General features: G+C 45.0%; 1 protein-coding gene across 1 annotated transcript in view; it reads right to left on the reverse strand.

Annotated features, from left to right (window-relative positions):
* Positions 1–17,754, reverse strand: part of phex (phosphate regulating endopeptidase homolog, X-linked) — a 580,655-nt gene that overhangs the window by 151,826 nt on the left and 411,075 nt on the right. Inside the window, exon 6 of the mRNA XM_073046078.1 lies at positions 2,290–2,358. Within this exon, the coding sequence (XP_072902179.1) occupies positions 2,290–2,358 (69 nt within the window). The remainder of the gene's footprint in view (positions 1–2,289; positions 2,359–17,754) is intronic.

Raw genomic sequence — 17,754 nt, forward strand, 5'->3', positions numbered from 1 at the left:
GTGGGCCCATGGTATCATGTGCAGTGGGCCCTTGGTATCGCGTGCAGTTGGCCCTTGGTATCTTGTGCAGTGGGCCCTTGGTATCTTGTGCAGTGGGCCCTTGGTATCCCGTGCAGTGGGCCCTTGGTATCATGTGCAGTGGGCCCTTGGTATCATGTGCAGTGGGCCCTTGGTATCCCGTGCAGCGGGCCCTTGGTATCATGTGCAGTGGGCCCTTGGTATCATGTGCAGTGGGCCCTTGGTATCTTGTGCAGTGGGCCCTTGGTATCTTGTGCAGTGGGCCCTTAGTATCTTGTGCAGTGGGCCCTTGGTATCCCGTGCAGTGGGCCTTTGGTATCATGTGCAGTGGGCCCTTGGTATCATGTGCAGTGGGCCCTTGGTATCTTGTGCAGTGGGCCCTTGCTATCATGTGCAGTGGGCCCTTGGTATCTTGTGCAGTGGGCCCTTGGTATCCCGTGCAGTGGGCCCTTGGTATCATGTGCAGTGGGCCCTTGGTGCCGCGTGCAGTGGGCCCTTAGTATCATGTGCAGTGGGCCCTTGGTATCATGTGCAGTGGGCCCTTGGTATCTTGTGCAGTGGGCCCTTGGTATCATGTGCAGTGGGCCCTTGGTATCCCGTGCAGTGGGCCCTTGGTATCATGTGCAGTGGGCCCTTGGTATCATGTGCAGTGGGCCCTTGGTATAATGTGCAGTGGGCCCTTGGTATCTTGTGCAGTGGGCCCTTGGTATCATGTGCAGTGGGCCCTTGGTATCTTGTGCAGTGGGCCCTTGGTATCATGTGCAGTGGGCCCTTGGTATCTTGTGCAGTGGGCCCTTGGTATCATGTGCAGTGGGCCCTTAGTATCATGTGCAGTGGGCCCTTGGTATCATGTGCAGTTTTATATGCCTTGTTTTTCACCTTGGCCCTAGAGGAGCACTGTTTTATTTATGTATGGTTGAATGATAATTACACTTGAATTTGATATACATACCATTCTATGTACAGATAAGGTTGCTGCTCAGAATCCCCTCTCATCTTAAACCTCTGCCCTGCAGTTGGTGATTCTCTAACCCTGGGAGAAAGACTGCTTGAATTGACTCTCTCATCAATTGATACACCTCTGTAAGAAAGCCTTTTGATCCCCTATGCTCTAAGGATTATATTGCTAGCCTGTTCTACCTCTCCCTGTAACTCAGTACCTCAGGTTCTGACAACATCCTTGAACATCTTTACTACTCATTTTCCAGTTTAACAGTCATCTATCTAATAGTCTCTCCAGCACCACTATTTTACTTATTGCACTACCTACCCCAGCAGTTACCACTCCTTCTGTAAAAACTTTCCTAAAGGGTCTCCTTTAAAGTTTTACCTTCTCAGCTTAAATGCATGTTCTCTATTATTTAACATTTCTACCCTGGGAGAAAGATTCTGTCTCCTACTATTCTGTGCTTCTTATAATCTTATATACTTCTACCAGGCACCCTTTACCCCCAGACACTTCAGAGAAATGACCCAAGGTTGGCCAGCTTCTCCTTATCATTCATAGCCTCTAATCTAATCTGGATACTCGTACTCTATCATCTGCTCTCTCCACAACCCCCTCATCCTTCCTGTAATGGGGTGAACAGAACTACGAACAATACTCCAAGTGCAGCCTAATCCAAGTTTTATATAATGGGACAATGCTCAAATTGGAGAAAATGAGTAACTGGAAATAAAAGTACACTTGCTTTTCCTTCTTCCTTTATCATTTCATTTTGTATTCTGTGAGTCGGAGAGGCATTGTCATCCAGCACGAAATGGGCTCGTTGCCCACCATGTCTATGCAGACCTTCCACCACCCATTTTGACTAATCCCAACATTCCTGTCAATTCCCTCCCAATTCAGCCACTCACCTGTACTAAAGAGAAAGTTACAGTCGCCAATGAAATTATCATTCCAGTAATCTTCTGAAATGCATGAAGAAGCTGGAACACCCAGAGGAAACCCACACAGCCACAGGGAGAACGTGCAGACTCCACTCAGACAGCACCCCAAGCCAGGACTGAACCTTCACACGAGGGCTGCCCCACTGTGTGCCGTCAGGAGTTTCCTATTGTAGGGTCGCACTGAGGGTAGTCTCATTTTCTGGGCAAAACATGTTAGTTGTTGCCTTCTGCAAGGAGCCATCAATAACAATCAATTAGCATCATCCAGCATTTATTTGTTTGGTTTTAAACTTTATTCCTATCCCTCTCTTCACTTTAAAACAGAAATTAACAGAAAATATTAAGCTTTGCACGTCACAACACAGATGTAAAAGCACTCACAGATTTTGCCCGCAAGCTGTTAGCCATGTAGTTTTCACGCACATTCATAAGCAAGGAGGCTTGGCCCAGCTGTGGGTAAATAATAAGACAGAGTAAAATAATTGACACCAGATCCAAAATGATGAGCAGATTATACTACAGGGGAATGAAACAAAATAATGAATGAAGCTGCTGTAACATTTCAAATGTTATGAAGTTTCATTTCCCAGGAGCCAGATGTCAACATTTTCCGTCAGAATATCACAGTTTAAGACCCATTTCAGAATAATTTTCAGGCTGTCACTCTCTTGAAATACAGGGGAATACTGGCTCTTGAATCAGCTTTAAATGACAGATTCAAGGAGTATCCAGGGCAGTATTTAATCCTCAACTACATCACTAAAATACACTTGATGGCCATTTTATTAGGTACACCTGCAAATATCTAATCAGCCAATCATGCGGCAGCAACTCAATGCATGCAAGACATGGTCTAGAGATTCAGCTGCTGTTCAGACCAAACACCAGAATGGGGAAGAAATGTGATCTAAGTGACTTTGACCGTGGAATGAATGTTGGTGCCAGATGGGGAGGTTTGAGTATCTTAGAAACTGCTGATCTCCTGGGATTTTCACAGACAACAGTCCCGAGAGTTTACAGAGAATATAGTACAAGAAACAAAAAAGACATCCAGTGAGCGGTTGTGAGCGGACATTGTTAATGAAGGAGGTCAGAGGAGAAAGGCCAGGCTGGTTCAAACTGACAGGAAAATGAGAACAACACAAATAAGCAGACATTACATCAATGGACCACAACCTTGCCGGGGTTTGGAGGCTTACATGCCTGAATGACGTGGAGAGCTACGCTGGCTTTCCACGGAGCAGGGCTTCATGCTTTTGTAGGGTTACCCATGCCAAACAGGTCAAGAGGTTTCAGCACAGGGCTAACAACCTTGACTGCGAAAACAAAAGTATTACAGAAGCAGAAATGCAGAACCCTTCCACATCTGAGAGTGCTGGCATTCCTGAGCATCCAGCCAGCACTTGATTGACTGAGAGTAGTGAAAATGCAGAGGAAGCTACGGATGTGATGAAGCAAACCCTGAACTCCACCAGAAATGGAGGACCCTCATTGCTGCCCTGAACCCCAGCAGGGTAATCGGCAGCCAGTAAGTGACCTGCAACACTGGGGTGCAGAAGAGCTTCACTGAATGCACGTCAAACCTTGAAGACAACGTTAGATGAACTTACAGACAGTGGCCGCTTCATTCGGTACAGAATGTACGGAATAAATTCGTCACTGACAGTAGATAATCCTCATAATTGCCTTTAATTCGATGAAGTGTTGCATTTTGGGAGACAGACTTACACAGTGAATAAGGGGACCTGGGGAGTGTCGTCAAACAGAAGGGAGAGTTGTCGAATAAAGGAATACTGGGGAGAGATGTCGAATAGAGGGATCCCAGAGAGGGATGTCGAATAGAGAGACCACGGGGAGAGATGTCGAATACAGGAATACTGGGGAGAGATGTCGAATAGAGAGACCCCGGGGAGAGATGTTGAATAGAGGGACCCCGGGGAGAGTTGTCAAATAAAGGGACCCCGGGGAGAGTTGTCGAATAGAGGGACACTGGGGAGAGATGTCGAATAGAGGGACACTGGGGAGAGATGTCGAATAGAGGGACCCCGGGGAGAGATGTCGAATAGAGGGACACTGGGGAGAGATGTCGAATAGAGATACCCCGGGGAGAGATGTTGAATAGAGGGACCCCGGGAAAGATGTCGAGCACAGGGAATCTGGGGAGAGTTGTCAAATAGAGGGACCGCGGGGAGAGATGTCGAATAGAGGGACACTAGGGAGAGATGTCGAATAGAGGGACCCCGGGGTGAGTTGTCGAATAGAGGTATCCCGGGGAGAGTTGTCGCATGGAGGGACACTGGGGAGAGACATGTCGAGCAGATCCTCTATACTGGACATGTCTCTCTGATCTGTGTATTGTAACTCTGGGAGAGGATCTACACGAAATGTCTCACTGATCCCTATATTATAACTCTGGGAGAGTATCTACTCGACATGTCTCTCTGACTTCTGTATTGTAACTCTGGGAGAGGATCTACTGGACATGTCTCTCTGATCTGTGTATTCTAACTCTGAGAGAGGATCTACTCGACATGTCTCTCTGATCTGTGTATTGTAACTCTGGGACAGGATCTACTCGACATGTCTCTCTGATCAGTGTATTGTAACTCTGGGACAGGATCTACTCGACATGTCTCTCTGATCTGTGTATTGTAACTCTGGGAGAGGATCTACTCGACATGACTCTCTGATCTGTGTATTGTAACTCTGGGACAGGATCTACTCGACATGTGTCACTGAACTGTGTATTGTAACTCTGGGAGAGGATCTACTCGACATGTCTCTCTGATCTGTGTATTGTAACTCTGGGAGAGGATCTACTCGACATGTCTCTCAGATCTGTATAGTGTAACAGTGGGAGAGGATCTACTCAACATGTCTCTCTGATCTGTGTATTGTAAATCTGGGAGAGGATCTACTCGACATGTCTCACTGATCTGTGTATTGTAACTCTAGGAGAGGATCTACTCGACATGTCTCTCTGATCTGTGTATTGTAACTCTGGGAGAGGATCTACTCCACATGTCCCTCTGATCTGTGTATTGTAACTCTGGGAGAGAATCTACTCGACATGTCTCTCTGATCTGTGTATTGTTTAACTCTGGGAGAAGATCTACTCGACATGTCTCTCTGATCTGTGTATTGTAACTCTGGGAGAGGATCTACTGGACATGTCTCTCTGATCTGTGTATTGTAACTCTGGGACAGGATCTACTGGACATGTCTCTCTGATCTGTGTATTGTAACACTGGGATAGGATCTACTCGACATGTCTCTCTGATCTGTGTATTGTAACTCTGGGAGAGGATCAACTGGACATGTCTCTCTGATCTCTGTATTCTAACTCTGGGAGAGGATCTACTCAACATGTCTCTCTGATCTGTGTATTCTAACTCTGGGAGAGGACCTACTCGACATGTCTCTCTGATCAGTGTATTGTATCTCTGGGAGAGGATCTACTGGACATGTCTCTCTGATTTCTGTATTGTAACTCTGGGAAAGGATCTACTGGACATGTCTCTCTGATCTGTGTATTGTAACTGTGGGAAAGGATCTACTCGACATGTCTCTCTGATTTCTGTATTGTAACTCTGGGAGAGGATCTACTCGACATGTCTCTCTGATCTGTGTATTGTAACTCTGGGACAGGATCTACTCGACATGTCTCTCTGATTTCTGTATTGTAACTCTGGGACAGGATCTACTCGACATGTCTCTCTGATCAGTGTATTGTAACTCTGGGACAGGATCTACTCGACATGTCACTCTGATTTCTGTATTGTAACTCTGGGACAGGATCTACTCGACATGTCTCTCTGATCAGTGTATTGTAACTCTGTGAGAGGATCTACTCGACATGTCTCTCTGATCTGTGTATTGTAACTCTGGGACAGGATCTACTCGACATGTGTCACTGAACTGTGTATTGTAACTCTGGGAGAGGATCTACTCGACATGTCTCTCTGATCTGTATAGTGTAACAGTGGGAGAGGATCTACTCAACATGTCTCTCTGATCTGTGTATTGTAACTCTGGGAGAGGATCTACTCGACATGTCTCACTGATCTGTGTATTGTAAATCTGGGAGAGGATCTACTCGACATGTCTCACTGATCTGTGTATTGTAACTCTGGGAGAGGATCTACTCGACATGTCTCTCTGATCTGTGTATTGTAACTCTGGGAGAGGATCTACTCAACATGTCCCTCTGATCTGTGTATTGTAACTCTGGGAGAGGATCTACTCGACATGTCTCACTGATCTGTGTATTGTAACTCTGGGAGAGGATCTACTCGACATGTCTCTCTGATCTGTGTATTGTAACTCTGGGAGAGGATCTACTCAACATGTCCCTCTGATCTGTGTATTGTATCTCTGGGAGAGGATCTACTCGACATGTCTCTCTGATCTGTGTATTGTTTAACTCTGGGAGAGGATCTACTCGACATGTCTCTCTGATCTGTGTATTGTAACTCTGGGAGAGGATCTACTCAACATGTCTCTCTGATCTGTGTGTTGTAACTCTGGGAGAGGATCTATTCGACATGTCTCTCTGATCTGTGTATTGTATCTCTGGGAGAGGATCTACTGGACATGTCTCTCTGATCTGTGTATTATAACTCTGGGACAGGATCTACTCGACATGTCTCTCTGATCTGTGTATTGTAACTCTGGGAGAGCATTTACTCGACATGTCTCTCTGATCTCTGTATTGTAACTGTGGGAAAGGATCTACTCGACATGTCTCTCTGATTTCTGTATTGTAACTCTGGGACAGGATCTACTCGACATGTCTCTCTGATCTGTGTATTGTAACTCTGGGAGAGGATCAACTCGACATGTCTCTCTGATCTGTATAGTGTAACAGTGGGAGAGGATCTACTCAACATGTCTCTCTGATCTGTGTGTTGTAACTCCGGGAGAGGATCTATTCGACATGTCTCTCTGATCTGTGTATTGTATCTCTGTCAGAGGATCTACTGTACATGTCTCTCTGATCTCTGTATTCTAACTCTGGGAGAGGATATACTCGACATGTCTCTCTGATCAGTGTATTGTAACACTGGGAGAGGATCTACTCGACATGACTCTCTGATCTGTGTATTGTAACTCTGGGAGAGGATCTACTCGACATGTCTCTCTGATCTGTGTATTGTAACTCTGGGAGAGGATCTACTCGACATGTCTCTCTGATCTGTGTATTGTAACTCTGGGACAGGATCTACTCGACATGTCTCTCTGATCAGTGTATTGTAACTCTGGGACAGGATCTACTCGACATGTCTCTCTGATCTGTGTATTGTAACTCTGGGACAGGATCTACTCGACATGTCTCTCAGATCTGTATAGTGTAACAGTGGGAGAGGATCTACTCAACATGTCTCTCTGATCTGTGTATTGTAACACTGGGAAGGATCTACCTGACATGTCTCTCTGATCTGTGTATTGTAACTCTGGGAGAGGATCTACCTGACATGTCTCTCTGATCTGTGTATTGTAACTCTGGGAGAGGATCTACTCAACATGTCCCTCTGATCTGTGTATTGTAACTCTGGGAGAGGATCTACTCGACATGTCTCACTGATCTGTGTATTGTAACTCTGGGAGAGGATCTACTCGACATGTCTCTCTGATCTGTGTATTGTAACTCTGGGAGAGGATCTACTGGACATGTCTCTCTGATCTGTGTATTGTAACTCTGGGAAGGATCTACCTGACATGTCTCTCTGATCTGTGTATTGTAACTCTGGGAGAGGATCTACTCAACATGTCCCTCTGATCTGTGTATTGTAACTCTGGGAGAGGATCTACTCGACATGTCTCACTGATCTGTGTATTGTAACTCTGGGAGAGGATCTACTCGACATGTCTCTCTGATCTGTGTATTGTAACTCTGGGAGAGGATCTACTCAACATGTCTCTCTGATCTGTGTGTTGTAACTCTGGGAGAGGATCTATTCGACATGTCTCTCTGATCTGTGTATTGTATCTCTGGGAGAGGATCTACTGGACATGTCTCTCTGATCTGTGTATTCTAACTCTGGGAGAGGATCTACTCAACATGTCTCTCGGATCACTGTATTGTAACTCTGGGAGAGGATCTACTCGACATGTCTCTCTGATCTGTGTATTGTAACTCTGGGAGAGGATCTACTCGACATGTCTCTCTGTTTAGTGTATTGTAACTCTGGGAGAGGATCTACTCGACATGTCTCTCTGATCTGTGTATTATAACTCTGGGACAGGATCTACTCGACATGTCTCTCTGATCAGTGTATTGTAACTCTGGGAGAGGATCAACTCGACATGTCTCTCTGATCTGTATAGTGTAACAGTGGGAGAGGATCTACTCAACATGTCTCTCTGATCTGTGTGGTGTAACTCTGGGAGAGGATCTACTCGACTTGTCTCTCTGATCTGTGTATTGTAACTGTGGGAAAGGATCTACTCGACATGTCTCTCTGATTTGTGTATTGTAACTCTGGGAGAGGATCTACTCGACATGTCTCTCTGATCTCTGTATTGTAACTGTGGGAAAGGATCTACTCGACATGTCTCTCTGATTTCTGTATTGTAACTCTGGGACAGGATCTACTCGACATGTCTCTCTGATCTGTGTATTGTAACTCTGGGAGAGGATCTACTCGACATGTCTCTCTGATCTGTGTATTGTAACTCTGGGAGAGGATCTACTCGACATGTCTCTCTGATCTGTGTATTGTAACTCTGGGACAGGATCTACTCGACATGTCTCTCTGATCTGTCTATTGTAACTCTGGGACAGGATCTACTCGACATGTCTCTCTGATCAGTGTATTGTAACTCTGGGACAGGATCTACTCGACATGTCTCTCTGATCTGTGTATTGTAACTATGGGAGAGGATCTACTCGACATGTCTCTCTGATCTGTGTATTGTAACTCTGGGAGAGGATCTACTCGACATGTCTCTCTGATCTGTGTATTGTATCTCTGGGAGAGGATCGACTGGACATGTCTCTCTGATCTGTGTATTCTAACTCTGGGAGAGGATCTACTCAACATGTCTCTCGGATCACTGTATTGTAACTCTGGGAGAGGATCTACTCGACATGTCTCTCTGATCTGTGTATTGTAACTCTGGGAGAGGATCTACTCGACATGTCTCTCTGATCTGTGTATTGTAACTCTGGGAGAGGATCTACTCAACATGTCCCTCTGATCTGTGTATTGTAACTCTGGGAGAGGATCTACTCGACATGTCTCTCTGATTAGTGTATTGTAACTCTGGGAGAGGATCTACTCGACATGTCTCTCTGATCTGTGTATTATAACTCTGGGACAGGATCTACTCGACATGTCTCTCTGATCAGTGTATTGTAACTCTGGGAGAGGATCAACTCGACATGTCTCTCTGATCTGTATAGTGTAACAGTGGGAGAGGATCTACTCAACATGTCTCTCTGATCTGTGTGGTGTAACTCTGGGAGAGGATCTACTCGACTTGTCTCTCTGATCTGTGTATTGTAACTGTGGGAAAGGATCTACTCGATATGTCTCTCTGATTTGTGTATTGTAACTCTGGGAGAGGATCTACTCGACATGTCTCTCTGATCTGTGTATTGTAACTCTGGGACAGGATCTACTCGACATGACTCTCTGATCAGTGTATTGTAACTCTGGGACAGGATCTACTCGACATGTCTCCCTGATCTGTGTATTGTATCTCTGGGAGAGGATCTACTCGACATGTCTCGCTGATCTCTGTATTGTAACTCTGGGAGAGGATCTACTCGACATGTCTCCTGATCTCTGTATTGTAACTCTGGGACAGGATCTACTCGACATGTCTCTCTGATCTGTGTATTGTAACTCTGGGACAGGATCTACTCGATATTTCTCTCTGATTTCTGTATTGTAACACTGGGAGAGGATCTACTCGACATGACTCGCTGATCTCTGTATTGTAACTCTGGGAGAAGATCTACTCGACATGTCTCTCTGATCTCTGTATTGTAACTCTGCTAAAGGATCTACTCGACATGTCTCTCTGATCTGTGTATTGTAACTCTGGGAGAGGATCTACTCGACATGTCACTCTGATCTGTATAGTCTAACAGTGGGAGAGGATCTACTCAACATGTCTCTCTGATCTCTGTATTGTAACACTGCGAGAGGATCTACTCGACATGTCTCTCTGATCTGTGTATTGTAACTCTGGGACAGGATCTACTCGACATGTCTCTCTGATTTGTGTATTGTAACTCTGGGAGAGGATCTACTCGACTTGTCTCTCTGATCTGTGTATTGTAACTGTGGGAAAGGATCTACTCGACATGTCTCTCTGATCTGTGTATTGTAACTCTGGAACAGGATCTACTCGACATGTGTCACTGATCTGTGTATTGTAACTCTGGGAGAGGATCTACTCGACATGTCTCTCTGATCTGTATAGTGTAACAGTGGGAGAGGATCTACTCAACATGTCTCTCTGATCTGTGTGTTGTAACTCTGGGAGAGGATCTACTCGACATGGCTCGCTGATCTCTGTATTGTAACTCTGGGAGAGGATCTACTCGACATGTCTCTCTGATCTGTGTGTTGTAACTCTGGGAGAGGATCTATTCGACATGTCTCTCTGATCTGTGTATTGTATCTCTGTCAGAGGATCTACTGTAAATGTCTCTCTGATCTGTGTATTCTAACTCTGAGAGAGGATCTACTCGACGTGTCTCTCTGATCTGTGTATTGTAACACTGGGAGAGGATCTACTCGACATGTCTCTCTGATCTCTGTATTCTAACTCTGGGAGAGGATCTACTCGACATGACTCTCTGATCTGTGTATTGTAACTCTGGGAGAGGATCTACTCGACATGTCTCTCTGATCTGTGTATTGTAACTCTGGGAGAGGATCTACTCGACATGTCTCTCTGATCTGTGTATTGTAACTCTGGGAGAGGATCTACTCGACATGTCTCTCTGATCTGTGTATTGTAACTCTGGGAGAGGATCTACTCGACATGTCTCTCTGATCTGTGTATTCTAACTCTGGGAGAGGATCTACTCGACATGTCTCTCTGATCTGTGTATTGTAACACTGGGAGAGGATCTACTCGACATGTCTCTCTGATCTCTGTATTCTAACTCTGGGAGAGGATCTACTCGACATGACTCTCTGATCTGTGTATTGTAACTCTGGGAGAGGATCTATTCGACATGTCTCTCTGATCTGTGTATTGTAACTCTGGGAGAGGATCTACTCGACATGTCTCTCTGATCTGTGTATTGTAACTCTGGGACAGGATCTACTCGACATGTCTCTCTGATCAGTGTATTGTAACTCTGGGACAGGATCTACTCGACATGTCTCTCTGATCTGTGTATTGTAACTATGGGAGAGGATCTACTCGACATGTCTCTCTGATCTGTGTATTGTATCTCTGGGAGAGGATCTACTGGACATGTCTCTCTGATCTGTGTATTCTAACTCTGGGAGAGGATCTACTCAACATGTCTCTCGGATCACTGTATTGTAACTCTGGGAGAGGATCTACTCGACATGTCTCTCTGATCTGTGTATTGTAACTCTGGGAGAGGATCTACTCGACATGTCTCTCTGATCTGTGTATTGTAACTCTGGGAGAGGATCTACTCAACATGTCCCTCTGATCTGTGTATTGTAACTCTGGGAGAGGATCTACTCGACATGTCTCACTGATCTGTGTATTGTAACTCTGGGAGAGGATCTACTCGACATGTCTCTCTGATCTGTGTATTGTTTAACTCTGGGAGAGGATCTACTCGACATGTCTCTCTGATCTGTGTATTGTAACACTGGGATAGGATCTACTCGACATGTCTCTCTGATCTGTATAGTGTAACAGTGGGAGAGGATCTACTCAACATGTCTCTCTGATCTGTGTGTTGTAACTCTGGGAGAGGATCTATTCGACATGTCTCTCTGATCTGTGTATTGTAACTCTGGGAGAGGATCTACTCGACATGTCTCACTGATCTGTGTATTGTAACTCTGGGAGAGGATCTACTCGACATGTCTCTCTGATCTGTGTATTGTAACTCTGGGAGAGGATCTACTCGACATGTCTCTCTGATCTGTATAGTGTAACAGTGGGAGAGGATCTACTCAATATGTCTCTCTGATATGTGTGTTGTAACTCTGGGAGAGGATCTATTCGACATGTCTCTCTGATCTGTGTATTGTATCTCTGGGAGAGGATCTACTGGACATGTCTCTCTGATCTGTGTATTCTAACTCTGGGAGAGGATCTACTCAACATGTCTCTCGGATCACTGTATTGTAACTCTGGGAGAGGATCTACTCGACATGTCTCTCTGATCTGTGTATTGTAACTCTGGGAGAGGATCTACTCGACATGTCTCTCTGATTAGTGTATTGTAACTCTGGGAGAGGATCTACTCGACATGTCTCTCTGATCTGTGTATTATAACTCTGGGACAGGATCTACTCGACATGTCTCTCTGAACAGTGTATTGTAACTCTGGGAGAGGATCAACTCGACATGTCTCTCTGATCTGTATAGTGTAACAGTGGGAGAGGATCTACTCAACATGTCTCTCTGATCTGTGTGGTGTAACTCTGGGAGAGGATCTACTCGACTTGTCTCTCTGATCTGTGTATTGTAACTGTGGGAAAGGATCTACTCGACATGTCTCTCTGATTTGTGTATTGTAACTCTGGGAGAGGATCTACTCGACATGTCTCTCTGATCTGTGTATTGTAACTCTGGGACAGGATCTACTCGACATGACTCTCTGATCAGTGTATTGTAACTCTGGGACAGGATCTACTCGACATGTCTCCCTGATCTGTGTATTGTAACTCTGGGAGAGGATCTACTCGACATGTCTCTCTGATCTGTGTATTATAACTGTGGGAAAGGATCTACTCGACATGTCTCTCTGATTTGTGTAATGTAACTCTGGGAGAGGATCAACTCGACATGTCTCTCTGATCTTTGTAGTGTAGCTCTGGGAGAGGATCTACTGGACATGTCTCTCTGATCTCTGTATTGAAACTCTGGGAGAGGATCTACTCGACATGTCTCTCTGATCTCTGTATTGTAACTCTGGGAGAGGATCTACTCGACATGTCTCTCTGATCTCTGTATTGTAACTCTGGGAGAGGATCTACTCGACATGTCTCTCTGATCTGTGTATTGTAACTCTGGGAGAGGATCTACTCGACATGTCTCTCTGATCTGTGTATTGTAACTCTGGGAGAGGATCTACTCGACATGTCTCTCTGATCTGTGTATTGTAACTCTGGGACAGGATCTACTCGACATGTCTCTCTGATCAGTGTATTGTAACTCTGGGACAGGATCTACTCGACATGTCTCTCTGATCTGTGTATTGTAACTATGGGAGAGGATCTACTCGACATGTCTCTCTGATCTGTGTATTGTAACTCTGGAAGAGGATCTACTCGACATGTCTCTCTGATCTGTGTATTGTATCTCTGGGAGAGGATCTACTGGACATGTCTCTCTGATCTGTGTATTCTAACTCTGGGAGAGGATCTACTCAACATGTCTCTCGGATCACTGTATTGTAACTCTGGGAGAGGATCTACTCGACATGTCTCTCTGATCTGTGTATTGTAACTCTGGGAGAGGATCTACTCGACATGTCTCTCTGATCTGTGTATTGTAACTCTGGGAGAGGATCTACTCAACATGTCCCTCTGATCTGTGTATTGTAACTCTGGGAGAGGATCTACTCGACATGTCTCACTGATCTGTGTATTGTAACTCTGGGAGAGGATCTACTCGACATGTCTCTCTGATCTGTGTATTGTTTAACTCTGGGAGAGGATCTACTCGACATGTCTCTCTGATCTGTGTATTGTAACACTGGGATAGGATCTACTCGACATGTCTCTCTGATCTGTATAGTGTAACAGTGGGAGAGGATCTACTCAACATGTCTCTCTGATCTGTGTGTTGTAACTCTGGGAGAGGATCTATTCGACATGTCTCTCTGATCTGTGTATTGTAACTCTGGGAGAGGATCTACTCGACATGTCTCACTGATCTGTGTATTGTAACTCTGGGAGAGGATCTACTCGACATGTCTCTCTGATCTGTGTATTGTAACTCTGGGAGAGGATCTACTCGACATGTCTCTCTGATCTGTATAGTGTAACAGTGGGAGAGGATCTACTCAATATGTCTCTCTGATATGTGTGTTGTAACTCTGGGAGAGGATCTATTCGACATGTCTCTCTGATCTGTGTATTGTATCTCTGGGAGAGGATCTACTGGACATGTCTCTCTGATCTGTGTATTCTAACTCTGGGAGAGGATCTACACAACATGTCTCTCGGATCACTGTATTGTAACTCTGGGAGAGGATCTACTCGACATGTCTCTCTGATCTGTGTATTGTAACTCTGGGAGAGGATCTACTCGACATGTCTCTCTGATTAGTGTATTGTAACTCTGGGAGAGGATCTACTCGACATGTCTCTCTGATCTGTGTATTATAACTCTGGGACAGGATCTACTCGACATGTCTCTCTGATCAGTGTATTGTAACTCTGGGAGAGGATCAACTCGACATGTCTCTCTGATCTGTATAGTGTAACAGTGGGAGAGGATCTACTCAACATGTCTCTCTGATCTGTGTGGTGTAACTCTGGGAGAGGATCTACTCGACTTGTCTCTCTGATCTGTGTATTGTAACTGTGGGAAAGGATCTACTCGACATGTCTCTCTGATTTGTGTATTGTAACTCTGGGAGAGGATCTGCTCGACATGTCTCTCTGATCTGTGTATTGTAACTCTGGGAGAGGATCTACTCGACATGTCTCTCTGATTAGTGTATTGTAACTCTGGGAGAGGATCTACTCGACATGTCTCTCTGATCTGTGTATTATAACTCTGGGACAGGATCTACTCGACATGTCTCTCAGATCAGTGTATTGTAACTCTGGGAGAGGATCAACTCGACATGTCTCTCTGATCTGTATAGTGTAACAGTGGGAGAGGATCTACTCAACATGTCTCTCTGATCTGTGTGGTGTAACTCTGGGAGAGGATCTACTCGACTTGTCTCTCTGATCTGTGTATTGTAACTCTGGGACAGGATCTACTCGACATGACTCTCTGATCAGTGTATTGTAACTCTGGGACAGGATCTACTCGACATGTCTCCCTGATCTGTGTATTGTAACTCTGGGAGAGGATCTGCTCGACATGTCTCTCTGATCTGTGTATTATAACTGTGGGAAAGGATCTACTCGACATGTCTCTCTGATTTGTGTAATGTAACTCTGGGAGAGGATCAACTCGACATGTCTCTCTGATCTTTGTAGTGTAGCTCTGGGAGAGGATCTACTGGACATGTCTCTCTGATCTCTGTATTGAAACTCTGGGAGAGGATCTACTCGACATGTCTCTCTGATCTCTGTATTGTAACTCTGGGAGAGGATCTACTCGACATGTCTCTCTGATCTCTGTATTGTAACTCTGGGAGAGGATCTACTCGACATGTCTCTCTGATCTGTGTATTGTAACTCTGGGAGAGGATCTACTCAACATGTCCCTCTGATCTGTGTATTGTAACTCTGGGAGAGGATCTACTCGACATGTCTCACTGATCTGTGTATTGTAACTCTGGGAGAGGATCTACTCGACATGTCTCTCTGATCTGTGTATTGTTTAACTCTGGGAGAGGATCTACTCGACATGTCTCTCTGATCTGTGTATTGTAACTCTGGGAGAGGATCTACTCGACATGTCTCTCTGATCTGTATAGTGTAACAGTGGGAGAGGATCTACTCAATATGTCTCTCTGATATGTGTGTTGTAACTCTGGGAGAGGATCTATTCGACATGTCTCTCTGATCTGTGTATTGTATCTCTGGGAGAGGATCTACTGGACATGTCTCTCTGATCTGTGTATTCTAACTCTGGGAGAGGATCTACTCAACATGTCTCTCGGATCACTGTATTGTAACTCTGGGAGAGGATCTACTCGACATGTCTCTCTGATCTGTGTATTGTAACTCTGGGAGAGGATCTACTCGACATGTCTCTCTGATTAGTGTATTGTAACTCTGGGAGAGGATCTACTCGACATGTCTCTCTGATCTGTGTATTATAACTCTGGGACAGGATCTACTCGACATGTCTCTCTGATCAGTGTATTGTAACTCTGGGAGAGGATCAACTCGACATGTCTCTCTGATCTGTATAGTGTAACAGTGGGAGAGGATCTACTCAACATGTCTCTCTGATCTGTGTTGTGTAACTCTGGGAGAGGATCTACTCGACTTGTCTCTCTGATCTGTGTATTGTAACTGTGGGAAAGGATCTACTCGACATGTCTCTCTGATTTGTGTATTGTAACTCTGGGAGAGGATCTACTCGACATGTCTCTCTGATCTGTGTATTGTAACTCTGGGACAGGATCTACTCGACATGACTCTCTGATCAGTGTATTGTAACTCTGGGACAGGATCTACTCGACATGTCTCCCTGATCTGTGTATTGTAACTCTGGGAGAGGATCTACTCGACATGTCTCTCTGATCTGTGTATTATAACTGTGGGAAAGGAACTACTCGACATGTCTCTCTGATTTGTGTAATGTAACTCTGGGAGAGGATCAACTCGACATGTCTCTCTGATCTTTGTAGTGTAGCTCTGGGAGAGGATCTACTGGACATGTCTCTCTGATCTCTGTATTGAAACTCTGGGAGAGGATCTACTCGACATGTCTCTCTGATCTCTGTATTGTAACTCTGGGAGAGGATCTACTCGACATGTCTCTCTGATCTCTGTATTGTAACTCTGGGAGAGGATCTACTCGACATGTCTCTCTGATCTGTGTATTGTAACTCTGGGACAGGATCTACTCGACATGTCTCTCTGATTTGTGTATTGTAACTCTGGGAGAGGATCTACTCGACTTGTCTCTCTGATCTGTGTATTGTAACTCTGGGAGAGGATCTACTCGACATGTCTCTCTGATCTGTATAGTGTAACAGTGGGAGAGGATCTACTCAACATGTCTCTCTGATCTGTGTGTTGTAACTCTGGGAGAGGATCTACTCGACATGGCTCGCTGATCTCTGTATTGTAACTCTGGGAGAGGATCTACTCGACATGTCTCTCTGATCTGTGTGTTGTAACTCTGGGAGAGGATCTACTCGACATGGCTCGCTGATCTCTGTATTGTAACTCTGGAAGAGGATCTACTCGACATGTCTCTCTGATCTGTGTATTGTATCTCTGGGAGAGGATCTACTGGACATGTCTCTCTGATCTGTGTATTATAACTCTGGGAGAGGATCTACTCAACATGTCTCTCGGATCACTGTATTGTAACTCTGGGAGAGGATCTACTCGACATGTCTCTCTGATCTGTGTATTGTAACTCTGGGAGAGGATCTACTCGACATGTCTCTCTGATCTGTGTATTGTAACTCTGGGAGAGGATCTACTCAACATGTCCCTCTGATCTGTGTATTGTAACTCTGGGAGAGGATCTACTCGACATGTCTCACTGATCTGTGTATTGTAACTCTGGGAGAGGATCTACTCGACATGTCTCTCTGATCTGTGTATTGTTTAACTCTGGGAGAGGATCTACTCGACATGTCTCTCTGATCTGTGTATTGTAACACTGGGATAGGATCTACTCGACATGTCTCTCTGATCTGTATAGTGTAACAGTGGGAGAGGATCTACTCAACATGTCTCTCTGATCTGTGTGTTGTAACTCTGGGAGAGGATCTATTCGACATGTCTCTCTGATCTGTGTATTGTAACTCTGGGAGAGGATCTACTCGACATGTCTCTCTGATCTGTGTATTGTAAC

This window comes from Hemitrygon akajei, chromosome 5, assembly GCF_048418815.1.
Source record: "Hemitrygon akajei chromosome 5, sHemAka1.3, whole genome shotgun sequence".
In the NCBI taxonomy this organism is placed as follows: domain Eukaryota; kingdom Metazoa; phylum Chordata; class Chondrichthyes; order Myliobatiformes; family Dasyatidae; genus Hemitrygon; species Hemitrygon akajei.